The sequence below is a fragment of the Molothrus ater genome, chromosome 1 (assembly GCF_012460135.2).
Source record: "Molothrus ater isolate BHLD 08-10-18 breed brown headed cowbird chromosome 1, BPBGC_Mater_1.1, whole genome shotgun sequence".
In the NCBI taxonomy this organism is placed as follows: domain Eukaryota; kingdom Metazoa; phylum Chordata; class Aves; order Passeriformes; family Icteridae; genus Molothrus; species Molothrus ater.
In genome coordinates, this window is record NC_050478.2 from 90,882,453 (window position 1) to 90,904,601 (window position 22,149).

General features: G+C 37.0%; 1 protein-coding gene across 3 annotated transcripts in view; it reads right to left on the minus strand.

The window, feature by feature from the left end:
• Positions 1 to 2,295: 2,295 nt before the first annotated feature.
• The window catches only part of ANKS6 (ankyrin repeat and sterile alpha motif domain containing 6), a 40,987-nt gene continuing 21,133 nt past the window's right edge, over positions 2,296 to 22,149 (minus strand). For 2 of the 3 annotated variants that reach the window (XM_036405746.2, XM_036405757.2), the window contains exons 9-17: positions 21,902 to 22,105; positions 19,943 to 20,108; positions 19,138 to 19,307; positions 15,392 to 15,581; positions 13,890 to 14,006; positions 11,944 to 12,011; positions 10,565 to 10,681; positions 9,562 to 9,658; positions 2,296 to 4,152 (exon numbers count right to left, since the gene is read on the minus strand). In XM_036405746.2, the coding sequence (XP_036261639.1) occupies positions 4,103 to 4,152; positions 9,562 to 9,658; positions 10,565 to 10,681; positions 11,944 to 12,011; positions 13,890 to 14,006; positions 15,392 to 15,581; positions 19,138 to 19,307; positions 19,943 to 20,108; positions 21,902 to 22,105 (1,179 nt within the window). In that variant the 3' untranslated portion in view covers positions 2,296 to 4,102. Of the gene's footprint in view, positions 4,153 to 7,695; positions 8,128 to 9,561; positions 9,659 to 10,564; positions 10,682 to 11,943; positions 12,012 to 13,889; positions 14,007 to 15,391; positions 15,582 to 19,137; positions 19,308 to 19,942; positions 20,109 to 21,901; positions 22,106 to 22,149 lie in introns of all 3 variants that reach the window. The other variant, XR_004982414.2, reaches the window with a different exon arrangement.

Here is a 22,149-nt window from a genome sequence, read left to right on the forward strand (position 1 = left end):
ACAAAAGTGTTGGCAAATTTTAGCAGAAACCTGTTCATTCTCTTTGTCCAAGGAATTAGAAGGAAAACCCCAAAGTTTATGTATCTCTGTGTAAACTGAGAAGCAACACAGCATGCCCAAGAATGGTAACTATGAATGCTGTTGCTGTGCAATGAAAACGATGAGATGCTTGGAACAGAGCTGACAAACCACTATGAAATTCACTGTAAGTGGATATCTATAAAGCACCAAAGGACTAACCAGGGTGTGGTATTCATGTCATCCATTGTTTGAGGGGCACATGTAGATGACAAAATATCTTTCCATGGCATTCCAAGAGATGTTGTATGACACTGATAAGTCCATGGGACCTGATGCGGTGCACTCTACAAGTACTGAGGGAGCTGTTTGGTGTCATTGCAAACCTGCTTCAATTATCTTTAAAAGGTTGTGGTGAGTGGCCAAGGTTTCTGCACAATGTAAGAAAACATGTTATCCCTATCTTTATAAATAACAAGGAAAGAGGATTCAGGGAGCTGGACCTTATCAGTCTCACCTTGACTTTGGGGAATGTGATGGAGAAAATAACCCTAAAAATAACTTCCAATTATTTTAAGATGGTGTTTGGGAGTAGTCAGCACAAATTCACAACAGAGGAAATCATGTCTAATGAATCTGATAGCTTTCTATGAAGAGCATCTCACTGGATGATGGGACACCAATGGACAGGGTCCCAGACAACCAGATCTAGGCGGTCTGCTTCAGCAGGGGGACACTGGACAAGATCTACCCCAAAGGCTTATTCCAGCCTCAGTCATTCTGTCATTGTGTAAAACGTATCTGTGGCATTGCTAAGGACTACAGTTTGTGTGTGTGCTTGACACATACACCAAACAAGCAATTCAAATGCATGATAGGAGATAATACAATGTTTTAGGAGCATCTATAAACTCGAGCTCTCTTTTGTATTCTTTGGCTCAAGCAGCTGGAGAAGTGGATCTCTGCTTACACTTTTAAGAGAATGACACTTTCTGTTTGCTCTAAGTAAAGGTATATGAGCAATAGATTTTGAACTAAGTCTGTGATAAACAGTAAGTGCTTTGGCGACCTGAGCTGCTGTAGTAAGTGAATCCCAGGGCATTCAATATTAATTCTGAGTACTGAAGAAAACCTGAAAGAGAGGCAGATCCTGGAAAGAAAACCAGAAATCCCAATCTAGTAGTTGTACTTCTATCTGTATCTTTTATTCAATTTGTTTTCCATTTATTAATTCTTCCCATTCTTAGGAAGAATGCCGTTCTTAATGGCAGCAGAGAGTGACTTGGAAAAAACATACGGAGAAATCTGTGGAGAACAGTTGAAATCAGGCCTGTTGTGATCAAACCTAGCACATTGTTGGTTGCTGTCTGTGCAATGATTTGTTCCACAACTCAGAAAAACAGGAAATCTGTGTACCAACTAATTGGAGGCTACCAATTCTGTGGGGTAAAAAATCACATCGGCTTATTAAAAACAAGAACTCACAGCCATGCATCAAGTGTATACATGAACACAGAATATTTTTAGGTTATTTATAAGGAAGTGTCTTGAATGGGCCTGCTTGCCAACACTCACATTAACCTGTTTATCACCTTCAAGAACCCTGCTCCTGTACAGGACTAGCCTGTGCTTCTACTGACAGTGCTGATATTCTACTCATCCAGACAGACCAGACAGACCTATTTTGAACATACTTACAAATAAAAACTCAAGAGAAGTAAGAGGCCAATTAAAATGCCATAGGTGCAATGCTGGCAATATGGAAATCATACTTAAAATATCTGTTTGCTTTTGTTTTTATGACTGCGTGTTAACTCCATTAAGTTTTAATGCACACTGTAATGCTGTGAATGACAAGTGGCAAAAATTGCTTTGAAACCACTCCTTGCTGTGACACTTTAGGGAGGACATTGCATTAACAGTTTATTTCAATAATACAAACTTCTGAGAGACTGGAAATTAAGTGTTCCAAATGAGCTTTAAATATAGCACAAGAAGTTTCAGTTTTAATGGACAAAGCCTGTTCCCACTAAATGTACCCTTGTACTGCCAAGAGGGCTTTGAAATAAAATAAAGTGGCAAGTTTGAGGCTATTAGTGTCAGAATCAGACAAGCCAAGCAATTGTAAATTAAGCTGATCTCAGAATTAAAGAAATCTCTTTGGATGAACTCTTATGTTCCCCTTCACTCTGGAAACCAAAGTTGTTCCCTTGAGTAAGTACCTGGCTTCTAAGGCATTTGTTGAAGCATGAGAAATATGATAGATGACTGCTTGAATAATTTCCAGATAACAAAGTATCTTTATTTAAAATCAATTCTTCATTAATGCTCAAAGTACAGAAAAAGAAAATTAAATTCAAAGACACTTATAAAAGCTTCTTGTAAAATAACAGAACTCCTCAGCAAAATCTTAGGCTAATAACTCCAGATTAGTCAAGCCTATAACACTAGACTGAATCATAACAAAAACTGGTTTTTGTAGGATTTTCTTCTTTGGTAAAACCCAGAAGGTATCACTTTTTATTATGAGGTAAGCAAAGTTTGCCAACAAAGATTTTCATTTAAACTGAAAAGGAGGACACAGAAAATGAACAGTAAACAGGAATAAAAAAAAAAGCTTTCACCTTTGAAAGTCTGTGACAAATCAGGACAAGTCAATGAAATTACAGTCCCCATCTCTGAATGGTCTCTTTGTCCAAGTGGCTGCAATGAATAACCTGATCATAACCCTCATGTAGTGTCATGTCTGGCATCCTTTCTGGGTGCTTTGGATGCCTTAGGGCCTGGCCAATGCCAGTGGAGGTCTGAACAACTGAATCAAACTTCTGGTCTAGCCCAGTGAGATACTGGGTTTTGAGGCCCTGGTGATGGTACCCACCAGACCTCCGCTGCCTACAGCAGAGTTTAAAGAGCTGCCCGTGCCAGCCCTGACTCACAGACACACAATACAGGACTCTGTCTCAAACTTACCTCCTCTCAAAGGCAGAAAAAGCAACCATGAGCTGTCAGGAGCATGGAGAAATGTAAAATCTTTAGTTATATACTGAGAGCACTCAGGTAATTGGAGCTCCAAGATCTTCTTGCCCTTACTTGCAGAACTTGAGTCTTCAGAAAGATAAATATAGTGTCAGAGGCTTCTGATGAATTGTATTTTAACTGTATGAGGCTTCTGATGAATTGTATTTTAACTGTATTTAATTGTATTTTAATTGTATTTTAACTGTTTAACAAAAATGATATTTACTAAGCAGAAAATTATTTTTACTTGTAATTACTGTAACTTTCTTTTCAAAACTGCTACAAAATCAAGTTATAAAAATGTATCTTTAAGGATATGCTAGTGTTACTATTCAAAAAAAACCCAGCGAATATCATGTAAATGGTTTTATTCTCAAAAAAATAGTCATCAATATAAAATATTTCAACATTCTTTCTGTTTAAATATTGGTGACAGATTATGCATTTACTCAAATAAAGTGCTGTTTTTACAAATAGGTATTTTGTTTTTACTTTTACTGCTGTTTTAACTTCATAATATTGAATAGATAAAATATATTTTGGTTATTGAAGAATGCAGCATTACTTCTCCTTTGTATTTCTTCCCATGAAATCATTACATTTTCAATCTAGACTACTTTATCTACTTATCCAATCAGCTTATGTATTTCCCCACGTAGAAGGTGGTCACAATTTGCGGTGTCCTTCTTGCCTTCGTCCATGCTTTTGGTTCCTCTTGACTTGTGCCCATGTTGGTCTCCTGTGGGTTCTTCATCTATGGGCATGAGTGGAATGGAACATCCATCTTCTTGCACGTTCACCCATTCTTCCTGCTCTTCTGACTTTGCTCTTCTTAAATTCAGACCACTGATGCCTTGAACAATTCAACACTTAGGTTGAACTATTGAGGCAATCTCTTTGTTATTTTCTTTGCCTTTCTGTTTGTTTTGTATTTTAAACATGTTACTGCAGCAAATCCTATGTCAGTGTAGTCAGGACTAACTTTTCAAATTTTCATTTGTATGGATTTACTTAGTCAGATGCCAAGGTTCACCATAAAAAATAAAACCCACTTTTGTTCCAGTAGCTACCTTTTAGAAGAAACGGCTTCTTGTGGTTTTAAAGAGCAGCCAGGAGCTGTAAGAGGGGAAAAAAAAAGAAGTCTGAAAAACTGTAATCAGCAAGACTCACAACTGTAAACAAGAGAGTAATTCCACAAGTACTGGAAACAGGCCCACATTTCCCAAAGTACACATTATACCAGTATCTAACAGTTTGATCCTGTAATTCGTTTTACTCATCTTAAGCCATCTCCTTTAAGGAGAAGGTATAAAAAGTCAAACTCATGTGTGAAAAGGTCACCTACTGCCACAAAGTTTCAAGTATCCCTCTTTTCTCAATGTGCACTTTTCCAGTAAGGGATTATCTGAATCCAGTATGATTTTTATATACAAGTCTATATTGACTTTGCTCCTATTTTTACTTCTCTCTCTTCAATCTCTAACTTCCTCCGCTGGATAATTTCCACTGGATATTTTTGAGTCTGAATCCAAAAAAAGAAAAGTAAATGCACAAACAATTCTGTATCTGCAGATACATATGTATCTATCAATATATATATAACATACTATAGTATGTGAAAAGAAACTGGAGGACCAGAATTTCCACTAACTATAGACCGCATGGCATCATATTCTTTTTTCATCCTAGGTATAGCTACTCTTCATTTAAACTTTTGTCTGGAGAATATTCAGTTTATTCTCCTGCCTTTGCTCATTGCCACGACCAGATGTTTGGATTTTCTCTTTTCTTCCCACCTCTCAGAAGTGTTGTTTAGATGGGGGAGAGCAGTTGGATGCCTGTACTAAAAGACAAGGCTGATCTTTCTCTTTCAGACATTTCAATAAACTTGGCATTAAAAGACAAATGAACTTAACTGGTAGTCAGCTTTACCTCCAACCAATCTTAATGGGATTTTTCATAATGAGTTTAAGAAATATCCTAGCAGAAAAAGATTGTGTCCTTCTGAGTACAAACCTTGGATGCTCCCTTGCATTTTTCATGTAATTTTTGTAGAAATGGCAAATTCTGTTGCAAGCCATAAATGGGCAAGGGAACTTCCATGAAGTGTTTCCATTTTTTATCAGAGGATTTACCATGTAACACTTCCTTACACATTTATTATAACTACAATAACTAGCACATAGGATTTTATGTCTACTCTTCTGGAGGAAATTATTTCAGTTGCTTTTCTCCCCCCCCACCCTCCGCTTTTCTTTTTCATATGAATTCACATGACCTTTTTTCAGCTTTTCATTTCTGATTTGGCAAGTTTGTGTTGAAATGCAACTCCGTCTTCTTTGGTGTTGTTTGTTTCAATTAACCTGCTGACCACTGCCAGATCTGTTCAACCTCTTGATTGCACTCAGTTAATGGGAGCATGAATCTTAACGCAGCCCCCCAAAATAAACTAAACAATTAGTCCTGGCAACTAGGCATTCAGAAAGTCCAATTTTCCTTTTTACCAGAATCCTCTAAGGTCACCTCAAACCACAAACAGAAACTCTTCCTGGGATAATATTATTTGTTAAATCCCATTCTCTCAGAAAGCTGGACTTCATGCTGCCACTTGCTGTTCCACTGAAGTTGGAATCCAGACAAAGGATCCAGACATTTTGTTCCACAGAGCCTCATGCCTCCATGGGTTGGTTATCTGCTCTAAATGGCAAAGCAGCACAGTAATTCTCTGTTTGCCGGACACGTTCACTGGGCTATAAAGAAGCAGTATGTTCCTAGTAGTTTCTCTTATCATGGCCAGGGTGCATTGTCAATTTTCCAAGACGTAATAGTAGTCAAACCACCAAAGTGTCCAAACCTGCTAAAACGTTCACTCTTGGAATGAATAATTTTATCAGTATTTTCTAAAAATGACCAACTAATTTCTATGAAAAAAAGAGATAGAGGCAATATTCCCCATACTGTTTGCCTATTCAGAATTCATGGTGCTTCCAAACCTAATGGCTTGGGGGTCGAGTAACCTCTGAATCATTTACACTCCTCTGCCTTATGCAGGTCAGGCAAGGACTGGAGCAAGGAATTCACACAGCCCAACCTAGTGTCCCTGGCATGGGGTGGGGTGGAAGGATTCCATTTCAGAAACCTTTATGTGGGAGTCCAAGACAGCTTAACCTGAAGTACTAGCAAAAAAGAACATGAAACGAATACACAAAGGAAGTAATTGCAAATTTCTGAGGCAGATGTCCTAGAGAAGCAGAAGGACCAAGCAGCTGAACTGCTTTGTACAGAACACAGGTTGTTGTTCAAATTGTCACATAACTGAGAGGTGATAACAGTGATGGAAATCTTTTTAATGGTTCAACTGGAAATGTAGGGAAACAGAGACCAGTGAGTTGGACAGTAATAGCAACCAGATTAGTAAAAACTGTAACAACCTGAAATTTTGTTGGAAACAGTCAAGAAGGGATTTTTGAAGTCTTGCCTCACCAATCTACTAGAATTCCTTGAAGGTGCCAACAGTCTTGTAGATTAAAGAGGTCCATTTGATGCTTGGATTTTGACAAGGCATTTCACAAGGTTCAAGGTCAGCCTTTAAGATAATAAGGAGCCCACAGGGTAAAAATAAAATTTCTTGTGTGGACAAATGATCTGTTAGGGAGGCAGAGGACAGAGGTTTGCAGTAAATAGTGACTTTTTTCCCATAGTAGAGAGATTCACCACTAGTGTTTCATAGACATCTGCATGAGGATATTCAGGATATGAATAGTATATTCAATATATGATTTTGAAAGGGAATACAGAGTGAAGAGAAAAGCCTTCTTAAGTTATCCATGTAAATAAAAAGACAGGTAAACAGAAGACTTGCAAAAAGACTTCATATAACATCTGTGCCTAAACAATAAGATAGCGACAAAATCTGGTGAAGATAAAGTAATATGAAGATAAGTAATATGAAGTAAGGCAAAGGGAGAAGATGATGCATGTGTCTTTATATAAAATTATAGGTTGTGAGCTCAAACTCAGTAGATCAGCTGAGTTGTAAGAGGTAATTTGAATTAATACCAATTCAGTCTTCAATGATAGCCAACACAGCAAAGCACCAGAAGTAACTAGGAAAGAGCAAGAGAATGGAAAGCAGAGAACACAACTGAAAAACAAACATCTGTCTGTCATGTAAATCCATAATATGCCTATATATTTAATACTGTATGCTAGGCTGGTATCTCCCAGGTCTGAAAAGATAACAGCAGAAAAGGAAAAGAGGTTAGAAAACCTATGGTACAGGGAATGACAAAGCAGCCTATAAGCCTTCCCCTCAAAAAAAACATGAATGAAGAAGGACATCACAGTGATCTGTAAAATCATCAGTGGCATGGAGGCAGTGAAGAGGAAACAACTGCTCACTGTATCTTCTGATCCAGTATGATGAAGCAAAAGAAGTCAGGACATGGCAAGTTCACAGCAAATGAAAGCAAGTAGCTCTTCAAATCAGTGTCAGATGAGACTGGATGAAAAAGTTGAACACAATTGTATGGACCTTGGATCTGACTTAGTACAGCTGCTCTTATGCTCTAAAATATTACACATTCCTGGAAATTACTTCAAGTTCCAGAGACTGCATAAGTATTCCACTGCTACTTTTTACAATAAAAAGCAGCTTACCTGGTACAGAAACTTCTTTTAGCTATATGTTGCCTTCCTCTTCTCTGTTAGTGCTTCTGTTTCTGTTTCACAGCCAAATCTGTATCATGGAGCTCTCATACACAAAAATCCAAAAGCCAGATCTCTGATGGCAGCCTTCTTGCAGCCTCTTGTCAAAAGCTCAACAGGAGTAACTGTTGCCTCCATTCTTACAAAAGGATGTTCTCCCCAGCTCTGAGCCACCATTCTTGTCCTTTTATGTCTTCAAGACAAGTTGCTTGGAGCTACATTACACCTCTATGCTTCTTTGGTTCTTGAGTAATTCCAGTTCTTTGGGATTTGATTACATGGTGCAAACAGCTTCTGCTCACCTAGTCATACCTACAGAAGAGGCTCTTCATCTCTGGGATGTTACCAAGAGACATCCAGAAGTTCCCACACATGCTGACTATGCTGAGAATGGAAAGTTGCACAATGCATACAGAGACACCTGATAGTGGCTTTCAGCCAAGCAGACTACACAGAACACTGGAAGTGGCCCACATTCACTAACTACCCCAGCAATTCCCAGTTTGCCCCAAGACATTAGTAGGTCAACAGCTAACACCTGCTTTTACATATCTGGTGAAATGCAGCTGGCTGAGATTGGAACAACTGGGACTAGCTTATTATTAAGGTTTCCTAAAGCATATAATACCTGAATTATTTAGCATAGCCCCTCAACAAATGAAATTATTTTGTGAGTAGATGAAAGCAGCAAAATAAACAATTGAAGAAGAAGCACTTTTAACATGGTTGAACTTCACAAGGCTATTCAATGGCTTTCGTTGTTTCTACTAAAAAATGGATACAGAAGTACATGTGGGAATAGGTTACACCCTATGCTTTAATCTGACAGATGAGTATCTGCCTTTGTTTCAGGCGGCTGGCAGGACAGAGATTTGCAGTTTTTATATCTGAGAGTAGGAAATGTATTCAATTATTACAGGTCAGCAACACCTTCCTGTATGTTTTGGTTACAGACAGTACATTTTAAAAGGCAGTTTTTCTAGCTTTGTTAGCAGATAACACTGGTGCTTGGAATACATGTATTTCAAAGAAACCATTTATATGATTATAAAGAAACCATTTATATTATTATCTTTTTATAGATAATCATATGAAAATATCACCTATGCAAAATAACTAAATACATACATACATAAATATATAATTAACATAGCTGCCTAAATTGTTATGTTAAATTGTAAATCTTGAATATATTTATTCTACCTGGTCATACTAAAGTGTGTCCTATAAAGAGTATGCTAAAGTTAATTATGTATCATACTTCAGGAACACCTCCCACTGATGCTACATATTTACATAAAGACACTATAGACAGTATACTGTATACTCTGGTCTGCTATACTTACATCCATTTTCTGTGTTTAGTAGTGCACAACAAAAATCTTATCCTCATTTCAGATAGCAGTGAAGGGTGCATAAACATCTTACAGATACTTCTACTTTTTATACTGAAATCTTCTCTACAGTCACAGCAAGAGACACACATCATTAGCCAGGAAAGCAGCTAACTGTCTTGTTTGTCACATTCTGTCTTCCAGCCAGTACTAAATAAAATATCCACACATTTGGACATTAGGAGGATTTCTTTCAATAAATGAGTGATTAGACATTGGAATGGGCTGCCAGGGAGATGATGGAGTCACCATCCCTGAAGGAGTTTAAGAAAAGACTGGACTTGGCATTCACTTCCATGGTCTGGTTGGCATGGTGTTGTTTGGTCATAGTTGGACTGTATGATCTCAGAGGTGTTTTCCAACCTAAATGATACTGTGATTCAACCTGCAATACATTTTTTCATTAATTTCAGGTGCTACTTACATTGGGAATGACCTGGTGGCCGTGTGTTACTAACACTACTCTCAAAGGAAGAGTGGAAGTTGTGTATAGTTTCCTGTAAAATCTGTCTCTCTCGACCCTGTAAAAGAACAATAAAATAAAATAAGGTATTCTTAAATTTCTGTTTAAAAATGAATTTACTAAGAGTACACAACAAATGTGTAAATATATGTGTCTATGTTCAGTATACTATCAGAAATAATAACAAATCCTTACCTTACAGACATACATAGAAAACCTTGTAGTAATCTTTTCCTGAAACTACCAGACAACAATAGAAACATATCCATTATTTTCTTCCTATCTTTATGGCATATCTTAGTACAGAACATCATCCACCTCCCCTAATTTTTAGCCTCATCACTACTGTTGATACTGACATAGAGAAATTGTCTTTATGTTTTGTTTGTCTGAACTCCCACTATCAGAGAGGGAACGGGCCTCAAATGTAAGAAAGCTGCTGAGAAGCATCAGCAAGCCTAATCAAAGATATGTTCCAGTATAAAATCCCTCTGGCAAGAGCACTGTTTACTGTACACCATTCTTAGCAAATTAGTTCATGTTGACATAAAATTCAAAGGCAATAAAAGTGTAGGAATGAGAGAAAAGCTATTCACATAATCACAGAGGAATCAAAACCTTTTATGTTAACCAAAGGACACCCTTCCTCTTATACTGCATTTCCCAGCTGCACTAATGCAGCCAGATGATTTATTTTAGCACTGCTGAAATCAATATTCAGATACTGCAAAATTGCTCATATTTACAAGTAGCTTGTTCACTGGACTAGGAAAGTTATTGAAAGAGAACAGGAAATGCCACAAAGGAAGACTTTTTACTAGTCAAATACATGAAACACTAAGTTTGGAAAAAAATATTTTAGCTTTTCTAACTAACATCTGTAACTGAATTTCAAAATTTATGTTGTATTAATTTTATAAGAAACTTTGAAATAATTTACTAAGTACAGTACTTTAAAATGTACCTTTCCTGCATTCAGTTCAGAAATAGCTGCCAAAATTTGCTGCCTTGATCCATCTGTTTTAATACCCAACTCTTTCAAATCACCATCAGTAAGTGTGAGGAAAGCTTCCATATCCACCTGCATATTAAAAAAAATAAAAAGAAATAAAAGACAAAAGGTAAGACAAATTTACCTATGTGAAGATTCATTACTACAGGTTAAAAGTGGTTTCTTGGGTTTTTTTAATTGCATAGATTTAATGTAAATATTGTGCTAAAAGAATTTTTAATGGATTACCAGCACCAAATGGTACACACTTTGTAAGGCTTCTAATCTGCTGGTAACCATTCAACTAATCATGATAGTACATCTAAAATTTTATTGGATTTTTCTCATCAAGTTCTATTAATACAGAATATAGTCTCCACAGAAATTACTCTGCCTATAGTAGCAGCTACTTGAATAAACCTAAGGTTTCTCTCTTTTATTCATCCTTTCCCCATAAGTATTTCTGGAACTTAGAATATTGTGTTTTACTTTTCTCCTGTCTTCTAAGGAAAGTCTAGGTTTTGTTCAGGTAACAGCTTTTATTATTACAACATATCCGTAAGGTTGTGATAAGAACAAACATCTGAAACTTTTCATATTGACAGAACCTTTCCACAATAAATATATTAATTTCTACACAATCCTCCATTGCCTATCATGCAGAGGAACAATAATAACCCAATCTATTGTGATGAAGCTAAATTGTCTGGGCTTGTGCTGAATTTTGAACTCTGTAGCAATGTCAACTTAGTGCATGTCCATTCACGACCCTTTTCTTTGACCAAATAAACACACAGTATTTGTTCACATCTGATCCTGCCTTAAACATTATAATGAATTAATTTTACTTATTTTCAGCAACATTTCCTGTCATTGCATCCTTCAGCAAGCTCTCAATGTCACAGCTCTCATCTATCACGATGCCTACACTCCCCACTTTAATTCTCCTATTGCTTATGCACAGTGGATAAAGAAGATAAAGCAGCCATCTCAGTGACTCACACCCTGCTGCTCTCCTTCTGAAAATGAGGTTCCAGCTGTGATTCCGGGGATGATACAGTATGTCCTATGAACTGCTTAGCCACATTGGATACAGACATATATAGAAAAAGCAGAGTGTAAGAACAGAGAGAAAAAAAACCCTATGTATAGAAAAGCTGTAGGTTAAGTGTAAAAAGCTCTGCTATTTACATTATTCTGGAGAATGCCACAAATACCACTTGGTCCCTGTTTCAAGGTTCTCTCTGCAACCAGGACTGGTTGTAGAACTTGATTCTGGATCACAAATCTGATGCAACGTCTTATACCCTACTTTCATTAAAACAGTAAAAGATCTTTTAGAAAAGACATACCTCCTGTTCCTCAAATATAGGCTGATATTTCTCAAGTGACAATTTTTTAAGGATGCCAGTCAGCTCATCTGTAATAACAGGAAAAAAAAAGTCAACTCCATAGATTAGAAAATATTGTAATGATCTCAGCATTATAAACTGAATATATATATTTAAGCCTATATTTCCCATAGTCATTTATGGCAAGAAAAAACCAACCCCATTTATTCTCCATCAGAAATCGAAACATTGGCTTACTCTGTTCTCACCTACTTACATATACTGTAATTCCATCTAGTCTTACCTTGCTAGGATAAACACCGTTGTATTGCCCTTTCTACCTCATTAAAAGGATCTTACAAAACCAAACCAGTAAGGGCAACTAAGGCACTTCAATGCCTAAAATGCAGGTGCTTGGCCCCAGATGGCTGATCCAGATTGTGCAGGTTAGACAGCAGAACTCCTCAAGCAGGCAAGGAACTGAAAGGCATATTTCTATGTCATCATCCAGGAAGGAAAAGAGTAGAGCAAGCAACCACACACCTGCTCATTCAAAACACTGATACAGCACAGGTCTTTCTGAACCCTCTTCTCTTTATGTGCCCAAATCCAGACACCTTGAACAAAGACAGCTGAAGTCCAGCTAAGATGAAAGCTGGACAGAATTTACGTTTTACAAGGCCACCTTCCAAGGCTAAGAGCTCTGAATACTGTCTTTCCTCTAAAAGCCTAAGAAAATTAAATGTTGCAGGACCTGACAGTGACTCTTCCCACACATTTAAAATGTGATTAGCTAAAGAGCATAAGTGCACTTTCAGAATAACCTGACATTACCTTTGTTAATTACACATTACGTGTCTCAAGTAACGTTTTCTTTTTATTACTTTGCTGTCACAAGTAACTAACTGTTTTTTCCCCTTAAGTACCTAAGTGGTCAGTTAAACTAAGTCGTCAGAGTCCAAATGAAGAACATGAATTATACATTATAAAACAAGACTATATTTAATATTCTGCATATAAACTCACTTTCATTTTAAAGACACTACTAGTCCATTACCAAATATACTTCACTTTCATTTATTTCACTTCTTTGTCTTTTGACTTTCCCTTTTCTTTCATCATCACTAGAAACATGAAAGAGAATCTCTTTCATGAATATTCTAAGCTTCTCCAAAGACATCAAGTACCTTGAAATAAACACACCTCTGTGTACTATTCTGGAAGACTTCTTTACATAGGAGAGTCCACAGACAACTGAAGAGAAAAATTCTACTTAAGTCTTATTTTCTGCTAGGGTTTTGTTGGGTATTTTTTTACTTTAAATTCAACTAACTTGGTATGCCCAACATGATTCGCAAAAGTTGACACGTTCTCAGACTAAAAGCTTTAGTACCCTGACATTAATCCATGGGAAAATGCAATCAGTTTTAAAAATGTATCATGAGAACTTCTCTATATTGTTTGATGAAGAATATCATCTTAGAGAAAGAAAAGAGAATTCTCATTGGATGACTCTTAGGTATATTGTTAATGGCCTTTTCTTATAGGTTGTTAGTTACCCTATTCATTTTTCATCATGCTGGCATGATTACAACTGTAGGCCATGATATGGGAAGAAACTTTAAGGGTGTCTGAGCTCTTACTGTCATAAACAACTATAACACCAAACACCTTTCAGACACACAAAGAACGCCTTCAGAGTAGGCCCTTCATGTTTTCTCTTCCTCTATCCCTCTTCCAGTTCCTGTACTATTAAGGCTGAAAAAACCCTGAAACCTCTCAGTTTTACAACTCTTGTTTAATGTGTTTGTCCTGTACTTTACCACTCCATTTGCTCTACACTTACCTTGTCTCATTACCACCATGCCAGAAGCAAGCTAAGGTTCTTGGAGCTCTTACTGCTTTTGCCATGTTACTCCTATTTAGCACCTCCTTCATACTGTTTTATAGTAGTAAGGTAAGATTACCTTTTTCCAAGTTTTCAGAGCCCTCTTTTACTCTCACGTGGTTTCGTCTTTCAAAATTCTCTACATCACTGGCTCTCAGAATAGTGCCAAGTTGTTGATGGTCCACCAAATGGTTGCCTAAAAAGAAACAAAGAACACCTCTGAATGCTTCTGCCTACTGCTCCTTCACAGTAACAGTCAATGTAAATCAATTTTCTTACTCATTTAAGTTCACTTGAAAGAAAAGTTAACACTACAGACCTTCTGTACTTACTCTTCTGATTACTGCTTGGCATATCAGCATTTGTACTGCTGCTGCTGAATAGAACATCAGTAAGAGAAGCCCTTGAATTAAAGGAGCACTTAACTACAAAAGCACTTAACTAGAAAAGCTTACAAACACAATGAACCCAGAGCTACTTGGGTTTCTGACAAACAACCTCTGCTACAAGGGAACTCACAGTATCCTGGCATCAGTGCACCTTCACAAAAGCGAGCTTCACTGAGTGAGATGAGAGCAGTTGATGGCTTGGGGAATTTGCTTCCTTATCCAGCAGTGAGCTCTCTTGCTTTTATGCATCTCTAAATCAGCAACACTTATGTTATCAAGATCTCATTATAAAATGGCACTAAACATGAAAGGATTTGCTCCAGAAGTCACTAGAATATGTTACAGCTAAGCCATAAGAAGAGGACAGTAAGAAGGTCAAGTATCACCTGTCTTCAGTGTCAAATGGAATTAGTGTTAATGGACAAAGCTGGCATAAGTGAAAATAAACCAAAATCAATAGAGACAATTTCAGAAAAAACAAAAATAGTACAAAGTGCCTCCATTCCTTATTTAAAAGGTTCTGAGTCATGTTATTTTCTTCACTTTTTTTGAGATATTTACAAGAGAAAACAAAGTTATTGATACCCTGTTTCCAATGCAGTAAATGACTTTAAAAAAGTTGTAATCTAGACCTAAAAGTCTATTTTAAAAGATACTAATCTTACAGGAAAAATAATAACATCACAATTCTTTCTTAGGACTTTAAGTTAAAAAGAGGTTGTAATAAGGTTATTTTCACAATTCAGAAAAATAAATGCACTACAGCTCTTAACTTCATGTAGCTATGACTTGCTGTGGATGAAAAATGTATCTCTGTAGTGATGTGCTTCTCTGCATTTACTAATAAAAAAAATCTAGTGTGGAGAAAGTGCCTTTTGTACCTTCAGCAAAAGGTAGAAAACAGGACTTAAGCCATGAAGGGGGAAAATGTGGCCGCTTAAGAGTGGCCAACCTATATGCTAGCTTTGAGGTGATAGCAGTCTCTCTGTAAATGGAAAGAATCACATGTTTTGGGAGAGAAGAAGGCAGTTAGTGCAGGAGCATCAATCTCACTGTATGAAACACCACAATATATTTTCTAGAAGAAGGGAGACCTCACTCTCATGAAGATACACACTAGTCCAGGGCAGTTATAGCTTTAAACACACAGTATTCTCAATGAATTAATCTGCAATTGCAGTGAGCTACTCACCATCCTCTGTAATAGTACCACTGCTGGAGCCATTGCTCTTGGCGTGTCTGTGAGAAGAAGAGACAGAAGACTCTGCGTTTTGGACCTTTGGAGATGGGGAAGGTGATGGAGAAGGTGTGAGGGTTGGTGATGTGCTTTTAGATGTAGATGAAGTCCCAGATGGAGGTCTTTTGTTCATCTCCAGTTTTTGCTGCAGTTAATGATACATAATCATTTGAGTTAAAGAATAATCACAAAAATGTTTACTTTTACATGATGCTTCAACATTACTTAAGTTGTGTATCATTTCTGAGAGCACGTAGTCACAACCAGAAGTTTCTGCTTGACCTTTCTTAATATAGAAACTTTCTGCTTTCTATATTAAAATAATAGAAGCAATAGTGATTTTATTCCAGATTAAAGTCTCTCTCCTCAAAATTATAAAGAAAATACATTTATTAATGCTGTAATTTTGTAACAAGAAAATTATTTCTTGTGAAGAAATACTGCCCACAAGCACTACAATTTTTCTTTTTCTGAAAGGACTATATTGGTTTAAGTATAGGTGGCACTTATGCACCACACAGTCTCTCACTCACCTCCCCACCTACCTTGGAATGTGCAGAAGCAGAAGTAAAACTGGCATTAGAAATAAAAACAGTTTAATAGCAGAAACAAAGTAAATTACTTTGACTTGAAAATAATGATTTACATTCATAGATTTAGGTCTCAATTAAAGATTTTCAAAACATATGAGATGCTAATTTAAAGTAGCACTTCATGCTGGATTAACCAGAAACATGTAGCAAGCACAAATTCAATTCTGAGTGCATTAAACCCCTTGCTGAATTGGAATGGAAGTTTCCAGCCAAACCTCAAATTTATTATTACCTAACAGGACTCAAGTGATTTATTAATAAATTAGCAAATATTTAATATATTTGTAGCCATGGAAAACAGGAAAATACATGAGTTAAAAATGGGTAGTAGAATATATATATTTGTACACATATCAACAGACTTTCCCAAAAATCATCAATGCACCTCATTTCCTAAATTCTTTGATCTACATATACATTTTGATGTCTGCACTGTATGACCCAAAAAGAAAGTGATTTTTTACTGGATTCCTGAATTCAGAGTTTAAATACCATTTGTCACTCAGGCTACTACAACAAACTGATAAAAAAATTGATCCAGGTAACAATGCAAGAAATGAGAATGACAGTGGTTCTTGTCTTTACAATTTTGCTTCTGTGCTGTGGCATAAATGGAACATTTCTAGTTAATGAAAAAGATGCAGATTTAAAAGATAAAACTCATTTGAGTGGTAACATTCTTCAATTACTCTACCCTATGTCAGAATGTAATACTTACTTAGCCCTGCACTGAGTTGACTGGAAGTAATGTAGTATGATGCAAACTTGAGAGCTCCTTGAAGAGCATCATGAACTCATTTCAACTTTCTGTCCCAAATTTCCATCTAAATTGTTATTGGTCATTTGTGTTGCAGAATGGTCATCCCTCCCTGGCACACTGTCTGCATTTATTTAAATTACATCATCCTGTAACATGTTATTCATTTTTTTCTTTTCTTTAAAGCTTGCACCATCTCACCCCTCATGGGGAAGTTTTGCAAAATTGATCTGTGTAATATTACTGCATTTTTAGATCAGCTATTTCCAAGTTTAGACAGCATGATCCTAATGAGAGAACACAAGGCATTCCTCAATGGATATAGACATTACATTTCCACCATTTACATTGCTGATTACAATAACACACTGCTAGCCTTAGCAGCCAGTGTGGATCCACATTTGACTGCATTTTCCCACCAGGAATCTCCAAAAATCACCTCAGTTGTGTGATACATTAATATCTATAATGAGATCCACACTATGACATGTTTTGTTACTGCTGGATATAAGGAAACTTGTCCAGACATCTAAATCAAGAGCACTGAAAAAGCTGTTGGCTTTCCAAAACAGTGGCATAAATGTTGTTTAAAAATCTTTTCAACAGTACAAAGAACAGCCTTTCCAGAAGATGATCTGCAGCACATTACACTTCACTACTCTTTTATCCCCTAATGTATCCCACTGTGAGTGGAAACAGTAGATAAACTTCTTAGTGGCAGCATTGTTGCAACAAAAGGTCACAGAATCTGCAGCCCAAAGCTCACAGGCACAGGTATTACCTCTTGGTGGGATGAACAATATAACTGGAGAAAAATTAGACTTTTGGGGGGCACACAAGGAGCTCTTTGGAAATTATTTCCAAGTTAAAAACAAGCTGAGAGGACATGCTGAGAGTTTAATTAAAACATACTGGCCAGACCACCTCTGAAAGAAAAAGCATTTGGTAGCTGCTCTGCAGACAAGACTTTAATGAGGGAAGAGGATGATAAAGAGGTTTTGTCTGCAGGAAAAGGAGATGGATCATTTATAACTCAGGGAGCAATTACACAGGATAGAAAGGGAGGAAAGACTACCATATGCCAAAAAATTGGTATAAATCCTCAGACTCTGGTGGTCCAGCTGAGTTAGAAATTTTAGCTCCCAATCTCATCTTTTAAAAGCAACCAGTAGCTCCTCCAGAATCAGGACAGATGTATCAGAGACAAGGTGACTATTCATGGAAACTGTTTCAGCACTGGTAGTTGCACCTTTTCTTTTTCTGATTTTTGTCATTCAGAAATTTCCATGTAATTTCTGAACAACTTTGCAATTTCATTTGTCATTTTTATGTACAGATTAAACATAAATATCACGTACTGTTGCTACATAAGACATCACAGAATGAGACTGCAAAAGTATTAATTTTATACTCTGGTCATTTTTGTTTCCTCAGGTAAAATTTGAAGAATCTCACTGAAAGATGCAAACAAAGCAAAACAAAACTAGCTGGTTGGAGATTACATAAGCAAAAGTAGAAATCTTGCTCACGTATTCTAACATTTCCAGAATATCAGGCATTTAGAACATAAACCCCAAATTTTGTGTTTTCCTTCTCTTGCTCTCTGAAATGCAATGTTTCTCTATGTAAATAAACCCATCAATTTCTCAATAGTGTGTCACATCTTCTGTTATGATGCTGCTTTCTCGTTTGTGTCTGCAGATATTGAAGATTTAAAATCTTAACCATCAAAAATGTACAAAGCAGTTAAGAACTTCAAATATGTGCGCAAAAATGTGCAGGTCGTGAGAGCAAAGCTATTCCAGGGAATTGATAGGTGAGTCAGCACAGACAGTATGGCCTCAGAAGCAAAATCTGACTTTGGTGATGACCTACTGTTTAAAAATAACACCAGTGGAGCAGACTGGTAATGTGCATATTGCTGTGGTCACCATATCCTGGTACAAATTATGTCATACTCTGCATTCAGGTTGAGCCTTTGAAGGGAAAATAGCTGGAGAAACCAACTATACCACTTCAGGGTAAAATCCAGGAATAACTAACATAAAACACTCTATCTGGTCCATAGAAAGAAATAATGAGAAACCGTAATAGTGCAGGATCAACCCAAACATCAAGCATTACATTTTTTTTTTTTTAACAGAGTGAAATTAATAATAAAGTAAAATCATGTTTTATTATTAGGTTTCATCTTCTGTGGACTTGCACTTAAAAGTAAGGTTTGTAGAGCTGAAAAGCTTCCACTAACATAACAAGTGTCCATTCTTTTTTGGCTGTGCAATGTTGTGCACCAGACACCCATGACTGAGATATGACCTATTTGGAGTGCAAAATTTTATATTTCCCATTACCTTTACAACATTTCCATTGCCAACAATCTGAGCACACTGCAAATCCGACACAGTAGATGGAGGAGTTGACTGGACTGGACTGTGCTGCTGGCTGGGTTTCTGTTCAGGTAAGCCTGCTGCTTTTCTTCTTTGGGCTGCAATCTGAGACAAAACATTATCTGCGCTGCCACCTAGAACAAAAAATAGAATAAACCCAGTAAAGGAAATAATAATTTTGAAATGTTTGTTAACTCTCAAACATTCACTTTCATTTAAAAACTGACTGGATGAAGGATGAGACAATTGCAAGATCTCTCCAGCAGCTTCCAGAATAAAGAACAGAAATCAGTGGCAGAAGAGGGAAGCCAGCCCTGTCTATACACACACAGAGCTGACTTTCATACCTTTGGACAGTTTTCATAAGCCACTTCACCATATTGTCTTCAACTACTAGGTACAATGTGTGCAGCTTTGGTTTTACTTGAAAACTGTTCTTTATTTCAAACAAAAAGTAAGCAACAGGCATAGGAGTCATCTCCATGACGTGCATGGTGCAATGAACCAGCATCCACCTGATCCACCACGGATGAATCCAGTAAAATCTGCATGAGATGGGCTGACCACTGAGAGTTCTGTAACAGATGTGAGGCTCTTCTTCCCTTATGTAGGTATTTGAAATCCAATCCTGTGTCCGCTAAATTTACAGAAGCTTTGCTTCTACAATGGTAGGAGCACTCAGAAAAGGTTTAGTATCTTCTGCCATCATCACAAACACTAATTTTTTAACTGAATCAGATAGAACTTACTTTCTTATTAAAAATGGTACCTGATCTGTTATGCAGTTCTCCTCCATGTCTGTTAATTCCTGCAATGTTATTAGATCCACCAGAAGAATGGGGAGAATGGTTGAAGTTATTGGAATTTGAAGGAGATGCTGGTCTTCTTGCAAATGTTGGCAATTTGACTGGTCTAGTAACTTTGCTAACAGATGTCTGGAAAACAAAATGAAAAATAAATTGGTCTTTCTTGATTGAGAAAAATAAAGAGCAAACTTCAACTGCTATTTTCTTTATCCCAAGTTCTGAAACTTGCACTGAAGAACAAAGGGGATATCAGAAAGAATCTTATTCTACATATACATATATACTGAATATATACCTATATAAATATATATATACTGAATACATTTATTCAATGGAATAAATTACATCACATTAAGCCATTAATTCTTCTTAATCTTTGACCAACAAAAATGAGTATATATGATGCACCTGAGATATGATATACACAGTATTATGAGCAGTAGGGAAGAAAAAAACTATCACATGTGAAATTTCTTTCCTGCAGAATCCTGGCTTTGTCTCTCCCATCTTACAAAACAGCTACCACCTTCCCATCCATCATATATTTGTTTCTCACAAACTAAGCTGCAAGAAGTGATATAAACTTTCTCTCCACCAGTTGCATTTCTATATTCCCTGCAATATAAACAGCCAGCTGCACCACTTTATTGAGTTGTATTAAGTGAGGCACTACTGATCCAGCTATACACTAGCCAAATCCTCAACCACATTCTCCTTAATTTCTTTTGCTTTTACACAATTAGCCACTGCCAGCCACTTGCAATATGACCTTTTGCAGCTCAGCTTTTATAACATTTCTTATTCTGTTGCTCAAATCACTTCTTCCATCTCTGACTTACTTTTTCTCTCCTTCCTATACCTTCAGCAAGACCCTTCATTCCTCACAGAAGGCCTGATGGCTAGTCCTCTCCTACTCTCCCTGTTCCCCACTTTATACACATGCCAGTTATCCAGCTATGTTATTACAACCATCTTTTTTGGGATGATAAACACATACCTTCCTGTTATGTCACTTTCCTTATTCTGCCTTATTCCACCTAAATCACCTCTACTGGTATTAGGCTAGCTATAAAAAAGGAAAGAGGAAAAAAATTCCTCCTAAATGTCTTCATTGTTCCATGTCTAGAACTGACATTGAAACACCAGTCCAGTTCTGGACTGGTCTTCTCTACATCTAGTTATCACAGTCTACAGTTAGGGGAGGAGGCACTTCTCCTTTTTCTCCAACTATGAAAGAGAAGTCTGTCAAGGTTGTTTAATTTCCTATCTCAAGATTTCCTATCTCAAACCACCTATTTTTCTCTTGGTTTGCATTTTGACTGAAAACATTTAGAATCAGGCAAGCTCCTTCTATAAAAAACCAGAAACAATCAAGACTTTTTCCAGTTTTACAGTACTTCCAATTTAAAGGTGTGTGCCTTCAAGTCCACTTGATGACTACTTGCTACAATTTTATCTATTGCTAATCTTTCAGAATATTATGTCTGTATATTGGTCTTACTGATATTTCTTCCCTCCTGCTCGGTTACTAAAAATTGAGCAATTTTCATTCTTTTCTACTGTCCCTGGTCTTTTTTTCAAATCAGGGCAGTTTCTACCACACTGTTGGTGGTTCTGGTTAACAGCAAAAAAAAAAAACCAACCATAAAAACCAAAAAAAAAACCAAACAAAAAAAAAAACCCCAAACAAAATCAAAAACCCCCCAAAACCAAACCAAAGTTGTTGCACTTCCTACAAAACTTTTGTTTCATTATGCTCCTTCCATACAGATGGGCACTCTTCCTAAGCAGCACTGCTTAAATGGACAAGCCATTGCTGAAACAGTGGATTAAAAGGAATTTCTAATCAGAAACAGAGTGGCTCGCCAGTCGACAAGGCCAAGGCATAACACAGTATTTTCATACACATTTAGTTTGCTTACTATATCAGAATTCCCACTGCTGTTAAAATCGTGCTTGACTGCTCTCTGTGGCCAGGCAGTTCTCATCTGTTCAGTTTTGCCATCCTTGCTGAGTCGGGTTCGGTCAGAATTCCAAAGCTCAAAGCTTGAGGGTGGTAAGAAAGGTGGTATCACTGCTTTCAGCTTATCACTGGGCAGCCTGGTAAATGGAGCACTACTCCTCAGCTGACAAAGGCGAACAAAGAAGAGGGTGGGGGGAAGAGTCACTT